Consider the following 17638-nt stretch of genomic DNA (forward strand, 5'->3'; position numbering starts at 1 on the left):
CCGGTGGAATAAAGTTGAAATATTGAAAGTATAAACCTCAACTGTGAGTAAGTTTGTAAATCACAGTGCTTTAAATGAAAAATTCTAAAAATATCAATGACGTTTTGTTTAGTTTACCCTCAGATTTCAATAAGTTAATTTCATTATATTACATTTATGAAGTATTCTTTTAGATACCTTTTCACTAATTACTTCAACGGTATATAAACACAACTATCCCTATTATTTCTCAAATAATTTAATTCATTACTGAAAAGTTATGACATTATTGTCCAATAAAATTTTAAAGTCTCTCTCAAAGAAAAGAAATAAATGTCACCAACATAGATATACTTTCGTTCTCTTAAAAACCTTCCTGACAGCTAATTTAATGGCCTTATTTCTCAGGCTATAGATCACTGGATTGAAGGTTGGGGGAACAACTGTATACATAATAGTGAGTAAAATGTCTGATACTGTTTGAGAATTAGAATGAGGCTTTAAAAACTCAAACACACCTGTAGAAACAAATAATAAGACAACAACGAGGTGGGGGAGGCAGGTGGAAAAGGCCTTGGCTCTGCCCTCTTCAGATGGCATCCTGAGCACAGAGGAAAATATACGCATGTAAGAGAATCCAATAAAAATAATACAAAGAAATGCGACCAAAGAGAGGAAGACAGACACACCAATCTCGGCAAGATAGTCATTTGCGCAGGAGAGTTTCAGGATCTGGGGGACAACACAGAAAAACTGGTGAATGATTCGGGGGCCGCAGAAGCGGATGGAGAAAGTACCTGCTGTGTGCATGACTCCACCAATGACTCCACTGACGTAGACTCCGACGACTCCATGGAGGCAGGTTCTAAAATCCATGATGGTGTCATAGTGCAGTGGAAAGCAAATGGCCACATAGCGGTCATAGGACATCACCGTGAGCATGGCCATCTCAGAAGCAGCACAAAGAGTGAAAGCAAAGCACTGAAAAATGCATTCCCAGAAGGAAATTTTCCCGCTGTGCAAGATAGAATTGATAATAAATCTTGGGACAGTTCCAGAAATATAGCACATATCAAAAAAGGAGAGATGCTTCAGGAAGAAATACATGGGGGAGTTGAGACTGTCATCCATGGAAGTTACGATAATAATAAGGATGTTGCCAGTTAAAGCCAACAAGTACAGAACTAAGAATAGAGAAGCATAGAAGATTTCTAGCTCGGGGTTGTCTGAAAAACCAGTAAGAAAAAACTCAGTTGTGAAATTAGTCATAGTCTTCATTAACTTCTGACTGAGGTTGACTGCAAATTTCCAGGTCTTGAATGATAGGTAGAATTCCCCCAATTCTGTAGAGTTATAAGGTAATGGTACATTAATGAAATCTATAAATTCAAAGTAACTCTATCTAAAATGTATAAATGTTAAGTATTTAACAACTTAAAAATAATAATTATATAAAGGTCAATTTTATAAGCCTTTGTATTTATCATAACCATCTCAATAAATCAAAAGTCTATCAATCATGTTTTAAGGAGATAACTATAAAAGAAGAGTATAAAGGGAAATTGTACAACTTGCTATTGGAAATATATATATATATATCCTATGAAGTATTTACAACAATGTTAAATATAATAAAACCAGAGAAATATGAAGTATAATTTTGTTTTCAGGAGATTTATAATCTTTCAAAATTGCTTTTCTATCAAGCAACTGATTCAAATTATAGAAGTGCATGGTGAAGTTTGGACATATAGTCTAAAAAGAATAGATATCATAAAAGACAAAAGTAGGCTGTAAATTCAAAGAGTGTTGTGTGCAGTTAGAATAGAGAAAGATCCTCCCCCATGCCTGCCAGGAGCTATTTCTGAGCAGAGAGTCAGGAGTAACCCCTGAGCACCGCCGGGTGTGGGCCAAAAAACAAAAACAAAACAAAACAAAAAAAAAGAATAGAGAAAGATCCACTATGACAATGACAGTTGGAACTTAGCACTCTGAACAAAATCTGAGTGCTGAAAGGGGATGAAGTGACTTGAAAATGTTAATTGTTAATGCCTCTTTTAGGGATGATAACAACCTCTATAACGGCCAGTGGATTGGAACACGCTGTCCTGAATGGTCACCTGTCCAAGTATAAAAATAGAAGCCTGGCAGTTGTGAGGAAAGGGGTCCAGAAAGATAATGCAGAGCCTGTGGACAAAGTACCTTACACTGCTTTCTCTCTCTTTCCATGAGCAGGAAAATGAGCTGTTCAACCCCATGCTTCAAATCTCTCCTCCTGCCTGGTTCTTTTGCAAGTGATTTTTCTTGCCTTTGCTCTCTCCAGCCTTTCCTCTCCTTTTCTGTTCTCCTCTTTCCTCTTCCTCTAGCTATTTCTCTCCGTCTCTCTTCCCATATGCTACATTTCGGGTCGCTGCATCTGGCTTTCCTTAGTGGGCCTCGGCAATGCTTGGCGCCCTTTGATTACAGATAGTGCAAACCATAGTGTCAAAAAGAGGGGGGTGCAGAGAGAGAAGCAAAGTGCCTTCCTCAGAGATAGCTGCATGGAGATTGACGAGATGGAAATTGGGGACATTGGAAGCACAAAAAGTGCAAAGGTGAAAGGTGGTGTACAATCTATGACTGAAAATAAAATATGAACAATTTTGTAACCGTGGTACTTCAATACTTTATTTACAAAATAAATTATTAGTTCCCCTCACAAAAAAGTTCATTGGTATATTTTAAACATCTCTTAAATGATTAGTTTAAAGCATGTGGTATTTAAGGAAACTAAAATAATTTGGCTATCCAATATTATATTATGCGTGGGACCAGAAATATATTCGAAACATATTTGGGACATATCACCAAAGGGATATTGTATAAACTAATAAATTCACTTTTATGTTAAAATGGAAGGTAAATGAAAATAAATTCATAAATAACACATTTATGTAATCACTAAATAATCTGTATTTGAGAAAAATTTGTTCAGAGCCCTGAATGTTTTAACAGTGAGAGAGTACTTGCATTGTATGCAAGGTCCTGGGTTCAACTCTAAATGGAAAATACTAGAAGGAAAATGCAAAAGGAAATGTAGGAAAAGTAGAAAAGAGAAAAATAAAATCATTTAAAATTAGAATAGTAGTTAAAATCAGGTAAATCCTAAAATTAAAATGACATAGATATTAGAATAAATTTTTCTGCAATGTACTTACTAGCACTTTACACTTGGATATTTTATATACCCTAGGATCTCAAAATATGTCAATTGAAATGACTGGACCTAGCAGAGACTGAATTAAAATCAGAAGGATGAGACTATAACAAGTAAGTAGTTATGTATAAGGAATATGTGATTATAATTATGCTGATTTTTAACTCAGAGACATAGAAAAAAACTGATCTGAATTTTAATTCTTTTAACATTAGGAAAGCCCTAAGGATAGTACTAGACCAATTTAAAGTTGAGGGTGATGTCTTTCTTGCATCTGATACAAACCAAGTAATAATATTGAGAAAAGATTCAAGTCTGATTTGTCTACAATCAGCTTCTCCCAGAAGTGGAAAACACAGCACACATCAAATTAATATTTCTGGAAATCAATTCTCCTTCATCTTTAATTATTTGTAATTTATCCTCATTTATTTTGTATGCATGTGTATTTTTTCTGTATGAGTAATGTGTTCCACAAGCAACATAAAAAAGGAATTTAAATAAAAGACCTTTACGCATTGATATTATTCATTGATATGAAAAGTCTTCAAAGTTAACGCATTATGACATAGAACACATTTAATCTCCTAGGCATTATTCTCTTCCTCTGAAATCTATTGGGTCAAATTTTGTAATCCTGAAAAATTTGCTTAATCTCTATGTGTTTGGAAGACTGTTGCTTGATTTTCCAATGAAAACCAACAAAAGTTATTTAATTTATATACAGGGAATTATTGATAGTTATTTTGGATTAATAATTTATATATACAGTTATCAAGGATTAATAAAATGACCATATAAAATAATGTTAAATCTAATTTTAATCTTTATGCATCATATAATTTTTCTCTCTTGAGATGTATATAATGCATGCATTTATTTATAATATTTAAAAGTATATGTATTATTTGCATTTAGATCAATTGCAGCTAAACTAACTGTGATGTATACATATATCAAACCCTATTTAATCTATCATTTCCACATTAAGATGTTATAATAAAGTTGCAAATAGAAAAATAATATGCTTTTTTTAGATAGTACTTGAAGACTTTTGTCCCATATATACTTTTTTCCTAAGGTCATTTAAAATAGTCACTTTACGGAACTGGAGAGATAGCAAAGCTGTAGAAAAGCCTTGAACACATTTGATTAGTTTCTTACAGCCCACAAGGAGTGATCCATAAGCATTGACAGGAATGGTCAAACTCAAACCAGCAAAAAACATCACTTTTCTTCTTCTGAAATAAAGTCTTAAAGGTCTGTTACCATAACTTTAAAATTTTAAGACTGCCTTTACTTTTTTAATTCAATTTTTATCTCTAAATTATTTTTTGTGCCTCAGAAGAAAGGGACAACCAACATTCTAAGTCTATCTCATAATTTTAGAAATAAATTACAGTGACTTTAAATACAATAAATATATTATATGTTATAATTGACAGTTTTGTCAGTTAATTTTATTATGAATTGTTTTATTATAATTCTGTTGAGAAGAAACATTCACATTGTATCACAGCATTTTTGAAATTTTCTTGCCATTAAAATTTCCAGGAAAAGTTCTGAAATATGAAAGATAGAGTTTTTGACTATAAGAAAGGTCTTTGTTTACCTCTTGCCATTTTCATCTATGTGTAAAGATTAACTTTGATCTTTTGTGGAAAAAATATGGTTATTTTACTGTAAATAAAATATATTTCATTGTCAGTTTTAAAACGCTTTAACCATATTATGTATAATTTATATTAAGTTCCTCCTCTGAAAATGATTTTTCCTCTTTAAATCAACCTTACGTGAATAAATATTAAGAAAGCAAAGTGGGGCCAGATGATACTATAAGAGTTAAGGTATTTTTCTTTGAATACAGACTGTTCTCATCATCTCTTGTTCACTTTCAGGATACCAGAGAGCTGGTAGTAAGCCCTGACCACCAGCCAGTATGGTACCCAAACCAAGTAAAATTCAGTAAAATTAATAAAAAATTTTTATTTGCAACCCATTTTATATACACACCAATCTACTTATATGATGGCTATATGCAAGACATCTTGATTTTGAAGATGAGATTACTACTCCATAAAATATTCTTGGAATGAAAATTAATAGTATTCTCTTGCAGATTTCTAATTAAAATCATCTGATACATACATTTTATTTAATATTTTGCAGACACAGGAAACTCACCAAAGTACTTTTAGGAACTTCTTCCCACAACATTAGGACAAACTGTCAGTGACACCAGTTAACACTTATCTGGAATTCTTGATCTCTGCAAATCTGGAATGGAGAGACAGGGGGAAAAATGAACCTATTTGAACACATCATTGACCGCTAGAGATTAGACTCTGAAGTCCCTTTGGCAGAAGCAGATCTCCTGGATCTCTGGGAATTCAGAACTTCAAATATACTCTGGAGCCAAATACAATTATTCTGAGTTTCCTTATAGAGTACTTTTCTTTGATTCAATAACTAAACCACACCTAGATAGAACCTCTTACTTAGGTTTCATTTATATTTATGTTCATTGAACATAAATTGAACATATTGAAAAATCACTCTACCATGTGCTTTCTGTTTTTCCTTTTATTTAAGCAAGTGATAAAGTTGTTCATATTTGAGTTCTAATCTTACAATGTAAAACATATGCTTTCAATTGATAAATCTTGAACAAAAATATTTAACTGAACAATAATGAATGAAGCAAATTAAGTAAAATTTGAATAAATTGTAATTAGTAGATATATTAGATAAAAAGAAGACAAATGCCAATGCACTGTAATGTATTATACAAAGAACCATCCATTTATCTATAACTATATTCCAATTAAGTTTTACTATGGATAAATAATATAACATTAACAAGTATGTCTGTATGCTCATACTTTGACTTCTATAAAACCGGCAAATAGAAGGAAAGCAAACTCATCGCTTAAATTTATAATTTATATTATAATTTATAATTTATAATTTAGAATTATAACATCTTCTCATTGTAAAATCACAATCCATGCATATGTCTTTCATTCAATGAATATCTTTGTATTCTTGAATGTGTAGAATATATTTTTGTTAAAAAATTTATGGCCACATAAAATAAAAATGTTCTTTGAAAATTATAATTTATAATATAAAGGAAGTGGCTACACAATTTGAGCTGATCATAAATAAAAATTTGCATCTTTGATTTAATTTTATTAATTAAATTTAAGTTCTAAAGAGTGCATTTTACTGGTTCTCAAACTACATCCACATATTGTGTTTGTTCCTGTTTTGTTTCTTTACTTCAAAGTAAGATATATGCAGTATGCATGGAAATTTGTTCGTAAGTTTTTGTTTCTACTATAATTTGGCCCTCCAAAGGTCTGAGGGACAGTAAACTGGCCCCATTTAAAAAGTTTGAGGACCACTGAATATATTATCATTTAAGTTTAAATGTTAAAAAATAAATGTATTTGGAGGCAGAGCAATAGTAGAGCAATGACATAGAAACATGTTTCTAGCTCCTTTCACTGCATTACATATCCTCCAAACTACCAGTCTACTACGGTTCTATGCAACTTCTCGTCAACTTCATTATTTTCTTAATACAAATATCTAGTAACAAGAAAAAGCTGCTGTTACCCTTCTAATATTTCCAATAAAATGAAAATGAATTGGTGTTTCTCTTGAGTGCTTTCTTCTACACAACTACAAAATAATTTTATTTTCATTGCTGTGGTGCTTTTCGTTTTTTTTTTTTTTTTTTTCTCTTCCTTCTAACAGAACCATCTTGTTTTACCTCACAAATTGAGGGAGAAGTAATGGAAGGTACCAAGACCAAAAGGTCGTGTGAACATTAAGTAGAAACAAAAACAATCAAACTTAAACACCAAAAATCCAAAGCCAACGACAACAGAATTGATACTCAATCTAAAAGCTAGACACACTTATACTGGCAGCCCTGTGGGTGGGGGAAGGAAGGGGAATATGGGACGCATGCTGGGAACAGGGATAGAGGGAGGACAGCATTGGCTTTGGGAATGCTCCTGATTCAATGTCACTATGTACCTAAAATATTACAGTGAAAGATTTGTAAAAAAAAAACCCATAAATAAATAATTAAAAAAGAATTTTTGTCAAGATATTATCTTAATGAGCATTGTCTTCTGAGTCTAGTATATTATATAGCATTGTAATGTAAAATCAGGGCAACCAACTTCTATCTCTACATACTACTGTGGACAACTAAATCAAGGAGTTATTATAAATATAGTAAAATTAGTACATTAATACTACTTAGATTTAGCACTGTAGTGGGAATCCATGGCTTCCAAACTCATTATGCACCTGCTTCTGTGGATAAAAGCATTAGAACATTATTCTAGACATATATAAAATAAAGTTGATTGGATACCTGCTCAATCTAAGCTGCTCTATCCATTGCTGAAGGTCTCTTTGAAGTAGAGAAGAAAATGTAAATTTTTGTTTCTCCTCTTCCACTCATTGTTTGTCTTCTAATCACTACAATTTTTGGCTATTGGCCTTCAGGATAACTATCATTTAGACCATTGTGCTGTTTCATACAGTTATTCTAAATATCACATATAAGTGATTTCATTTTGTTTTTATCCTTTTTCTGACTTCATTTAGCATCATATCTTCAAGTTTCATCCATGTTGTTACAAATTGTGTGGTGTCATCATTATTTACTGATATATAGAATTCCATTCTATATATATCACATCTTCATGATTCCCTCATCTACTATTGGACATCTAGGTTTATTCCAAGTCTTAGGTATTATATTGAGTGCTGCAGTGAATAGCCATGTCCATACATTTTTTTTTTTTTTTTTGGTTTTTGGGCCACACCCGGTAACGCTCAGGGGTTACTCCTGGCTATGTGCTCAGAAGTCGCTCCTGGCTTGGGGGACCATATGGGACACCGGGGGGATCGAACCGCGGTTCGTCCAAGGCTAGCGCAGGCAAGGCAGGCACCTTACCTTTAGCGCCACCGCCCGGCCCCGGTCCATACATTTTTTTGGGTGAATGTTTCTCTGTCTTGGCAATAGTTACCCAAGAGAGGAATTGCTGTATAGACAGCTCAATTTTGAGTTTAGTGAGAGCATTTCATACTGTTTTCCATAATGGTTGAATGAGGTAGCATTCCCACCAGCAATGGAGAAGCACTATTTAGTTATAAACTTAGTTATTTTAATTTACAGTTTATTTTGTCTTATCTTAAGTCAGTTCTTTTTCATAATATATGTGTGAACTTGACCATGCAATCATATAATTTATATAATTTTCATAACAAAATAGCATTTTTAATGATTGCAAATATCCTGAATACAAAATTATGCTTCATATTTTTGTTTTTATTAAATTAAAATTTTTGTAATTGAAAATATATATTTAATACTTAGTTGTGAAAGTAATTTCCCTTTTACAATAGTCTTTAAACATGCCTTATTTATAAATTATCTCCTAGAAAATATATTTCTGATCAATTTATATGTTTTTGATTAAGTAATATGATTACAGTTTACAAAGCTTTATAAATGTTACTTTTTTAAAGTAATTTTTATTGTGACCAACGTGAATTACAAATCTTTCACAGTAATATTTAAGGTACATAGTGACAATGAATCAGTGCTAGTCCTACCACCAGTGTTGTCCTCCCTCCACCACTGTTCCCAGCATGCATCCCATATCTCCCTTATTTGCCCCGTGGACTGCTTGTGTAAATATCAATTTAAATGGAGAAAGAACAAGACAAAAAAAAAAAGAAAACAAAAAAAAACATAAAAAAAAACAAGAAACGACAAAAGAAGCACCCAGCTACTAAAAATAACCATCATTATATAATAACCACGAGAACAAAAGAAAATAAAACATTAAAAAGAAGAAAAATGAGTCTAAAGGCATCTTCAAGGAGGAAACTGCACTCTCCAAGCAAGTGAATGCAGAGATTAACAGATGGGAATATATTAAACTGAGAAGCTTCTGCACCTCAAAAGAAATAGCGCTCAGGATACAAAAGCCCCCCACTGAGTGGGAGAAACTATTCACCCAATACCCATCAGATAAGGGGCTAATCTCCAAAATATACAAGGCACTGACAGAACTTTACAAGAAAAAAACATCTAATCCCATCAAAAAATGGGGAGAAGAAATGGACAGACACTTTGACAAAGAAGAAATACATATGGCCAAAAGACACATGAGAAAATGCTCCACATCACTAATCATCAGGGAGATGCAAATCAAAACAACTATGAGGTACCACCTCACACCACAGAGATTGGCACACATCACAAAGAATGAGAACAAGCAGTGTTGGCGGGGATGTGGACAGAAAGAAACTCTTATCCACTGCTGGTGGGAATGCCGCCTAGTTCAACCTTTATGGAAAGCGATATGGAGATTCCTCCAAAAACTGGAAATCGAGCTCCCATACGACCCTATACCACTCCTAGGAATATACCCTAGGAACACAAAAATACAATACAAAAATTCCTTCTTTACACCTATATTCATTGCAGCACTATTTACCATAGCAAGACTCTGGAAACAGCCAAGATACCCTTCAACAGACAAATGGCTAAAGAAACTGTGGTACATATGGAATATGGAGTCATGAAGTTTTCCTATACATGGATGTACATGGAATCTATTATGCTGAATGAAATAAGTCAGAGAGAGAGAGAGAGAGAGAGAGAGAGAGAGAGAGAGAGAGAGAGAGAGAGAGAAACGCAGAATGGTCTCACTCATCTATGGGTTTTAAGAAAAGTGAAAGACATTTTTGCATTAATAATCTTCAGGCACAAAAGAGCAAAAAGCTGGAAGTTACAGCTCACCTCATGAAGCTCACTGCAAAAAAGGGAGGATGAGTTTAGTTAGAGAAATAACTACGTTTTGAACTATCCTAACAATGAGAATGTATGAAGGAAATAGAAAGCCTGTCTAGAGTACAGGCGGGGGTTGGGTGGGGAGGAGGGAGATTTGGGACATTGGTGACGGGAATGTTGCACTGGTGATGGTGGTGTTCTTTACATGACTGAAACCCAAATACAATCATGTATGTAATAAAGTTGGTTAAAAAATATAAAAAAAAAGAAGAAGAAAGTAAAAGAAAAAATAGAAAAGAGAAGAAAATAAAAAATAAATAAAGAAAAAAATGAAGCAAGGTGGGCTGGTGTGGCAAGGTTTTGTGCTTTTATTTTTATTTATTTATTTATTTATTTATTTATTTATTTATTTATTTTTGCAGAGGCACAGTAAGTATTGGGGAAATTAGAATGGGAATTCCCTTGGCCTAAGAGATTCAGGGTTTCTCCACCCCTGAAGCATACTGCCATGGGAACAACTACAGGCTCCACACATGCTCATTTTCATACCCCAAGGTCTTTTTATGATGCCAGAATATTTTCTGCTGAGTTGTGGATGATAACATCAGACCTCTGTAGTGGGAGATCTTGTTATTTGCACAGGTCATAGGATGAAGCCAGGGATAGAGCCTTTCTTTACAGTTCTAGAAGTTCTGTTCCATCACTGTTGTTGTAATCAATTTTCTATAATTAGAGGTCTTGGTTTTTGCTCAGATCCTAGGACAAAGCCTAGGATGGAGTCGTTCATTTTGGTTCCAGAAGTTCTGTTCAGTAACAGTTGTCAAAGTTAGATCTCTGGAATTAGAAATATTCAGTTTTGTACAAACCCTAGGCCAAAACATAGGCTAGGATCTTTCTTATTGGTCCCAGGATAAGTTCTGTCCTATTTTTAGTTGTGATAGTCAAAGTCAGTCCTGTAGTTAGTGATCTTGATTTTTGTACAGATCAAAGGATGACATGTCTTTTGATTTCATCTTACTGTTAGGTGATGAGATAGGGTTACTTTGATATAATAATTATTTATTAATTTCCACCATACATTAATATTTATAAGTTTATATTTAATGTGTTGATTTGTTATTTACCATTGTTTTAAAACTCTATAGAATTTGGGGAGTTCTATTTACCATTCAAAACTTGATCATTTGCAGTCAACCACAGGAAATTAATAAAGACTATGAGTAACTTCACAACTGGGTTTATTCTTACAGAATTTTCAGACAACTCTGAGCTAGCAATCTTGTTTGTTTTTCTGCTCTTAGTCTTGTACTTGTTGGCTTTAACTGGCAATGTCCTCATTATAACTTTAACTTCCATAGATAATAGTCTCAACTCCCCCATGTATGCTTTCCTGAAGCAACTCTATTTTGGATCTATGCTATATATTACTGTTCCAAGATTTATTCTCAATTCTTTTTTTTTGCATAGAGAAAACAATTATTTCTAGGAAAACATTTAGCAGTGTTTTGCTCTCATTCTCTGTACTTCTGCTGAGATATCCATACTCACAGTGATGTCTTATCACTGCTATGTGCTCATCTTCCATACATTGCATAATGATAACATCATACCAGAGTTCGCTGCCCCCAAAATCATGGATGTCAGAACTTTTGTCCATGGAATTGTCAGTGTTTGGGTCCGCAGGACTATCTCTGAAGTCACACATGCAGCAGCTACTTTTTCCATCCTTTTCTGTGACCCTGAATATCCACTATTTCTTCTATGATAATAACCAGATCCTGAAACTCTCCTGCCTCCATGACTATCTTGCTGAGGTTGGTACGACTGTCTTCCTCTCTTTAGCAGCATTTTTCTGTGTCATCTTTATTGTATTCTCTTAAATGCACATAATTTCCTTTGTGCTGAAAGTGCCATCTGTGGAGGGAAGAGCCAAGGATTTTTACACCTGCATCCCTCACCTCGTTGTTATTTTCTTATTGTCTCAACAAGTATCTTTGAGTATTTAAAGCCTCATTCTGATTATCCAACTCTCTTGGACATTTTACTCACTATTATGTATAAAGGCTTTTTTCCCAAAATTTAATGCAATGATCTGTACTCTGAGAAATAAAGCCATCAAGTCAGCTGTAAGAAAAGTTTTTAAGAGAAAGAAATGACATAGGTGTTAGTAACATTTGTTTCTTTTCAAGAGAAAATTTTTTTTATTTTATTGGACAATAATGACATAATTTTTATGAAATAATAAACTTATTTAGATAATTTTGATGCAGAAAACTGGTTATAACTATTGGAGAAATTAAATATTTAGCATATATCTAAAAGGGTACATTTGTAAATATAATTGATTAAAATTAACTTACAGAAATCAAGGTAAATATAACTTCTTTTAAAATAAATTAATGACTTATGATTTTTATGACATAAAATGGTGATAATGAGTCTTTCATTTTTTGAAATTTTTTTTTCACACACAGAAGTTGTACATGTTATAGCTACCATATATACTCAAGTTCTGTATAAGCGAACTTGGCTTATACTCAGGTCATACAGCTTATTTGATTTAGTGCTTGCTCACCGAATCAAATGCACATAGTCTCCAGTCATCTTCTGCTGTCTGCTGGAGGGGGGCAGTGCTTCAGTTTAGTCCACAAGTCATGGCTGAGCTGAAGAGGTAGGCGTAACTGAATTGTATACCACTGAACTATTTAACCCACAATATTCTGCACTTTGTATGAGACCGACAGCAGTGATGATGATATCTGCGAAGTCAGTGATGATGAAAAAGTCTATGCTGATATCCTCACATCAGATAAAGCTGAAGCTTTGTTTGGACTTACAGATGAGAAGGAGGAGGAATCCAGTTTTAAAGGATTATAACCTTTGTGATTTAGCTTGATTACCTGCTAAGCTTAGATTTTTTGCACTTTATTAACAGTTTTAAAGTTATTGTTGCTAGTTTACAGTTTTTCTTTAACAATAAATATAAAAAACATTTAACCTACTGATTCCTCAATTGTTGTAATTGTGTAATTACATTACATTGTGTAATTAATTGTTGTAATTGTGTCACTTTAAATATTTCTGGATGTTTAGAGGTGCTAAGGGAGGCTTCTGGCCCTTTACAAGTCTTATTCTTTGTTTAAGTAAGTTCTGAGTACTCATAGATATTACATGATGTTCAAATACTAATTAAACAACCTGATAATATTCAATGGCTACTTGAACCCTCCCTATTAATTTTTTACTGTATTTAATGAAAATGCATCACATAGTTAAGCATAATACATGTTTCCAGATAAATGAAAGACAAGTTATTTAAAAATATAGAAAAAGTAAAGAAAAAATGTTAGAAAAGTTAAAAAAATTTAAAATTTGTATATCTCCAATGAAGTCATTCAAAATGGCAGATGATATAGTAAGCTCTTGTGTTTAGTGTCCATTCTGTTCATCTGGTGTTTTCCTATTGGGATGACAGCATCAAATAAATGAACTTGTCTGCAGTTCAAAACACTATTGTTGATTCTGCAGGTTTTGTGGAGGGTGACAGGCTGCCTGGAAAAAGGATGCAAAGGGAGGGTGTCTGGAAGTGATTCAAAAGGCCCTGGTGATATTAGTCCCCAAATGGATTACCCAAAGTTTGGTCAAATTTGTGTTTCTGGAAGAGAATTTTAGAGATGTAGTGAGGTGGGGCCATTGGCAAAATTGGGTAATGGATGCAGTGGGCGTGGCTTTTTCAGGGCAGGGGCTTGGTCCAACCTCTCATCCTGAAATTGATAGCTTTCTGCTGCATGGCTTGTACTCATGAATTGTCATGACTTGGTTTACAACTCATTCAACAGGAGTGAGTTCTCTAGAGCTCGTCTGGTGCAAAAATGTCTATTGCATTTTTGTGTGTGGTTCTGGAGCTTTCTTATTTATTTTCAACCTTTTTAGGCTTCAATTCACATATGTTGAAGCCAACCTTTCAAATCTCATTATTTCCCTTTACCATTTGCACTGGTAAAGGCAGGTGTTCTTTATATATCTGAAATCCAACTACAATCATGTCTGTAATCAAGGTGCTTAAATAAAGATATAGAAATAAATAAATAAAATAAAGTGCTAAAAAAAGAGCAAAAAATGCTCTGTAATACTTTGTCACTCATGAGAAGAAATATTTTAAGTAGTCATCTGTGTTAGTCTCAGATATATCAATTTTAGAATGGAAAAATGAATAAGGAGAAAATAAAATGTGTTGAAATAAAACATAAATAAAATACTGTTTAAAGCATCTTTTGCTAACAAATTTAAGAGATATCTCAAAATTAAGAAAAAAGTATTTGTTCACTCATAGTGATATACCCTCAAGAATACAAAAACACAATACAAAAATATCCTCCTATGTTCAGGGCAGCACAAATTACAATAGCCAGAATCTAGAAACAACCCATATGCCTGACAACAAATGAGTGGCTCATGATACTGTGGTATATCTATACAATGAAATACTATGCAGTCGGGCCACAGACCTCCTGGACTGAACACTTGGTCCAGGAGACTGAGACCCCTCCATGCCAGGTGGGTCTTTATGGTTGGCCCTGGCAACTCAGGCCCTGGGGGGCGGGCGGAGGAGGGAAACCCCTCCTCTTTCAATTTTCAAACTGGAGAGGGAGCTTGCAGTTGGACCCAGCAGAGCGCACATGCCAGGAAAACCGTCCCTTTTTTTTCTGGTATGTCAGGGTCTCTGGGCAGACAGTGGACCACAGACCTCCTGGACTAAACACTTGTTCCAGGAGACTGAGACCCCCCACACCAGGCGGATCTTCATGGCCGGCCTGGCAACTCGGGCCCTGGGGGGAGAGTGGAGGAGGGAAACCCCTCCCCTATGCATACTGGACCCCTGTATTGTTTGCTACAAATACTATTTTTCAAAACCACGCAGGCGCATATAGTTTTTAAGCATTATCCAAAAACATTCCTTATCCTAGACTGTTCCTAGGAATGAAATCAGGATGCCCAAGATTTGGATAAAACACTCAAATAGACCTTTATTCTCTAGTCTTTGCGTGGACGTGATTTTTCATATTGACTCCAAGACTAAACCATAAACAGTCCATCTATATATTGTATATCATGTATTGCCTCTCCCCTAACCCCTGTGTCTCTCCTACCCCCTTATCCCCCAACCCTGAATCATTATCTTCCTCTTATTTAACCCTCTTTATCCTCAGTTCCTAACTGGGGAGACATCAAGACTGACCTTATGCCCCAACAGACCACCATACAGCTCCTCATTGAAAGACACCATCTCGGTCCCCATCTCATGCCTCGACAAAGAACTACAACCAACACGCCTGCTGACCCATGCTTGGTGGCCCCTCTTGCCCCATCAAACTATGGACTGTTGCATGATACCGGAATCAGCTTCAGCAAAACCCCTAGTTCAAGGACAATATAGGGTTCTGTAATGCCGAAAAAAAAGTCTCAAACTCAACTATCACCTGTTGTCTTCAAATACCTTTGTTTTCTTTCTTTCTTTTTTCTTTTTAAACACAGGTTTATTTATCTGTTCTATTTTAATGTATTCATATTTTTGCTATCATTATCATGTTTGGTGCTGCTTGGTACTAAAGCCTTGCCTGGGAAAAATGGCAGATCAAAAATGGACCACAGAAAGTGTGAGTATAACCAGTCATCCTTACCCAGAATAGCACCAGCAATCCAACATGAAACCATACGTTTTTGTATGGGCACAGTAAACAAGGGGAAACCATAGACACAGAAATAAGATCTTATCTTCTAGGGATAAGACCTTACACTTTTAATAACACTATGGTGCCTCCCATCCTGGACCTGTGTCATGTGGATACAACCCAGTCTCCAGGAGATTGGACAGTGGCAGTTCAACTCCAAACCCCAGATCCCAGATGTAAAACTGATACAGCTCTGGGCAGCAACTCCAGGAACCAACTCTATTGGGAGAATTATAGCACAGCTCTGGCACTAACTTGTACCAGTTATGAAACGACAATGAGGAAATGACAACTTGACCCAAGACCAAGTTGTCTTATCACCTCACCTAACACTGGATGGAAACCAGAAGATGTACTGTCTTTTGAACAGTGAAAAATAAGAGCACCATGTACAAAAAACTGACTTTGACAGCTGCGACTGGGCAGAACTATCCTGGGGACTGATAAGGAAAACCATGCCCTAGATTGTGAACCAGAACTCTTATTAAAAAAAAAAAAAGGATTTCTTATTGAAGAGGCCCAACTTGGACAACAGAGACTGAGCAGAACCCTTAGATTTATAATATCCCATACTTCGGCTTGGAGACTGAATGAAAACAGGGAGCATCTGATACAGAAGACTGTACACAACAATGAAGGAACAGAACCTTTAGAACCGTAAAAACTCTAACCTAGACCCTGTCCTAGGAGCTGTACAAATGCCAAGAACGCTGGATACAGTGGCCTTATTGTCTCACCCACAACTGAGAGGAAAGTTTCCTGGCACCACATACAAAGCCCTTGGGATGAGGTAATGAACACCTATGGAGCCAGGGTTGATCCCATGATGGTATGCTTCAAGGATGGAGAAGCCCTGAATCTCCTAGGCACGGAAATTCCCATTCTCCCCCAATGCTTACTGTGCCTATACAAAAAAAAGTGGAGGGAATGCCGAACCCTACCACTGCAGCACCCCTTTTTTCTTGTTTTGTTTTGATTTGTTAGTTTTTTACTTTATTTTCTTTTTTTCCTCCACTTTTCTCTTCCCTTTTCACTCCTGTGATTATTATTTGGTGATTTTTTTCCTTTTCTCATTAGCCAGGTGCATTTTTTTCTTCTTTTTCTCTTTCTTTTTTTGGTAGTTGCGGCCAATTTTTTTCCTCTTCCTTTTTTTTCTCTTTTTTCTTTTTTCTTCTTATCCTTTTTATTGCAAACGACAACAGAATAGACAATCTACAACAAGCTATAAAGTGGAAACTAGTTGCACTAGTATTCTGGGGGGAAAAGGAGGGAGATATGAAATGCATGCTGGAAACGGGGGTGGAGGGAGGACAGCACTGGGGTGGGAGTGCCCCTCATTCATTGTCACTATGTACCATAAATAATGCTGTGAAAAATAAAAATAAAAAAATACTATGCAGTCATTAGAAAAATTGAAAATGAAATTTGCTTATACCTGAATGGTTATGAAGACAATTATGTTGAGTGAATGCAGTTAGAGTAGAGAAGGGTTCACTATGGCAATGATAGGTGGAATTGATTGCTCTGGACAACAACTCAGTGTTGAAAGGGGAGAAAGTGACACACAGGCACACTTCATTGAGAATAGTGCAGACCACAATGCCAAAAAAGAAGAAAGAGACAGAGAGAGTGAGAGAAGCAAATTGCTTACTCTTGAGATAGGCAGGAGGGATGGAAGGAAAACAAGGTGCACTAGTGAGGGATGGTGTATATTGTATGCCTTAAAACAACAATTTTGTAACCATGGTGCTTAAATAATGTAATTAAAAAATAAAAATGTATCTATATAAATATACTGACATTAAAATGGAAAAATTCATAGACACAATTAGCAGTAAATAGGTAGATGTATTATTACATAGATTAGCATCTAAATTAATAAATTGTATTTACATTTATTTA

The 17638-nt window shown here is 34.9% G+C and overlaps 1 protein-coding gene across 1 annotated transcript; it reads right to left on the reverse strand.

The window, feature by feature from the left end:
• Positions 1-315: 315 nt before the first annotated feature.
• On the reverse strand, positions 316-1248 carry LOC125995899 (olfactory receptor 14J1-like). The gene has a single exon (XM_049764854.1). It carries the CDS (start codon positions 1246-1248, stop codon positions 316-318), a length of 933 nt encoding a protein of 310 aa, XP_049620811.1.
• Positions 1249-17638: the final 16390 nt, after the last annotated feature.

Source organism: Suncus etruscus, chromosome 18, assembly GCF_024139225.1.
Source record: "Suncus etruscus isolate mSunEtr1 chromosome 18, mSunEtr1.pri.cur, whole genome shotgun sequence".
NCBI classification, from domain to species: Eukaryota; Metazoa; Chordata; class Mammalia; order Eulipotyphla; family Soricidae; genus Suncus; species Suncus etruscus.

Coding starts and splice junctions, on each gene's coding strand:
- LOC125995899 (XM_049764854.1), bottom strand. CDS start 1,248: ATGACTAATTTCACAACTGAGTTTTTTCTTACTGGTTTTTCAGACAAC.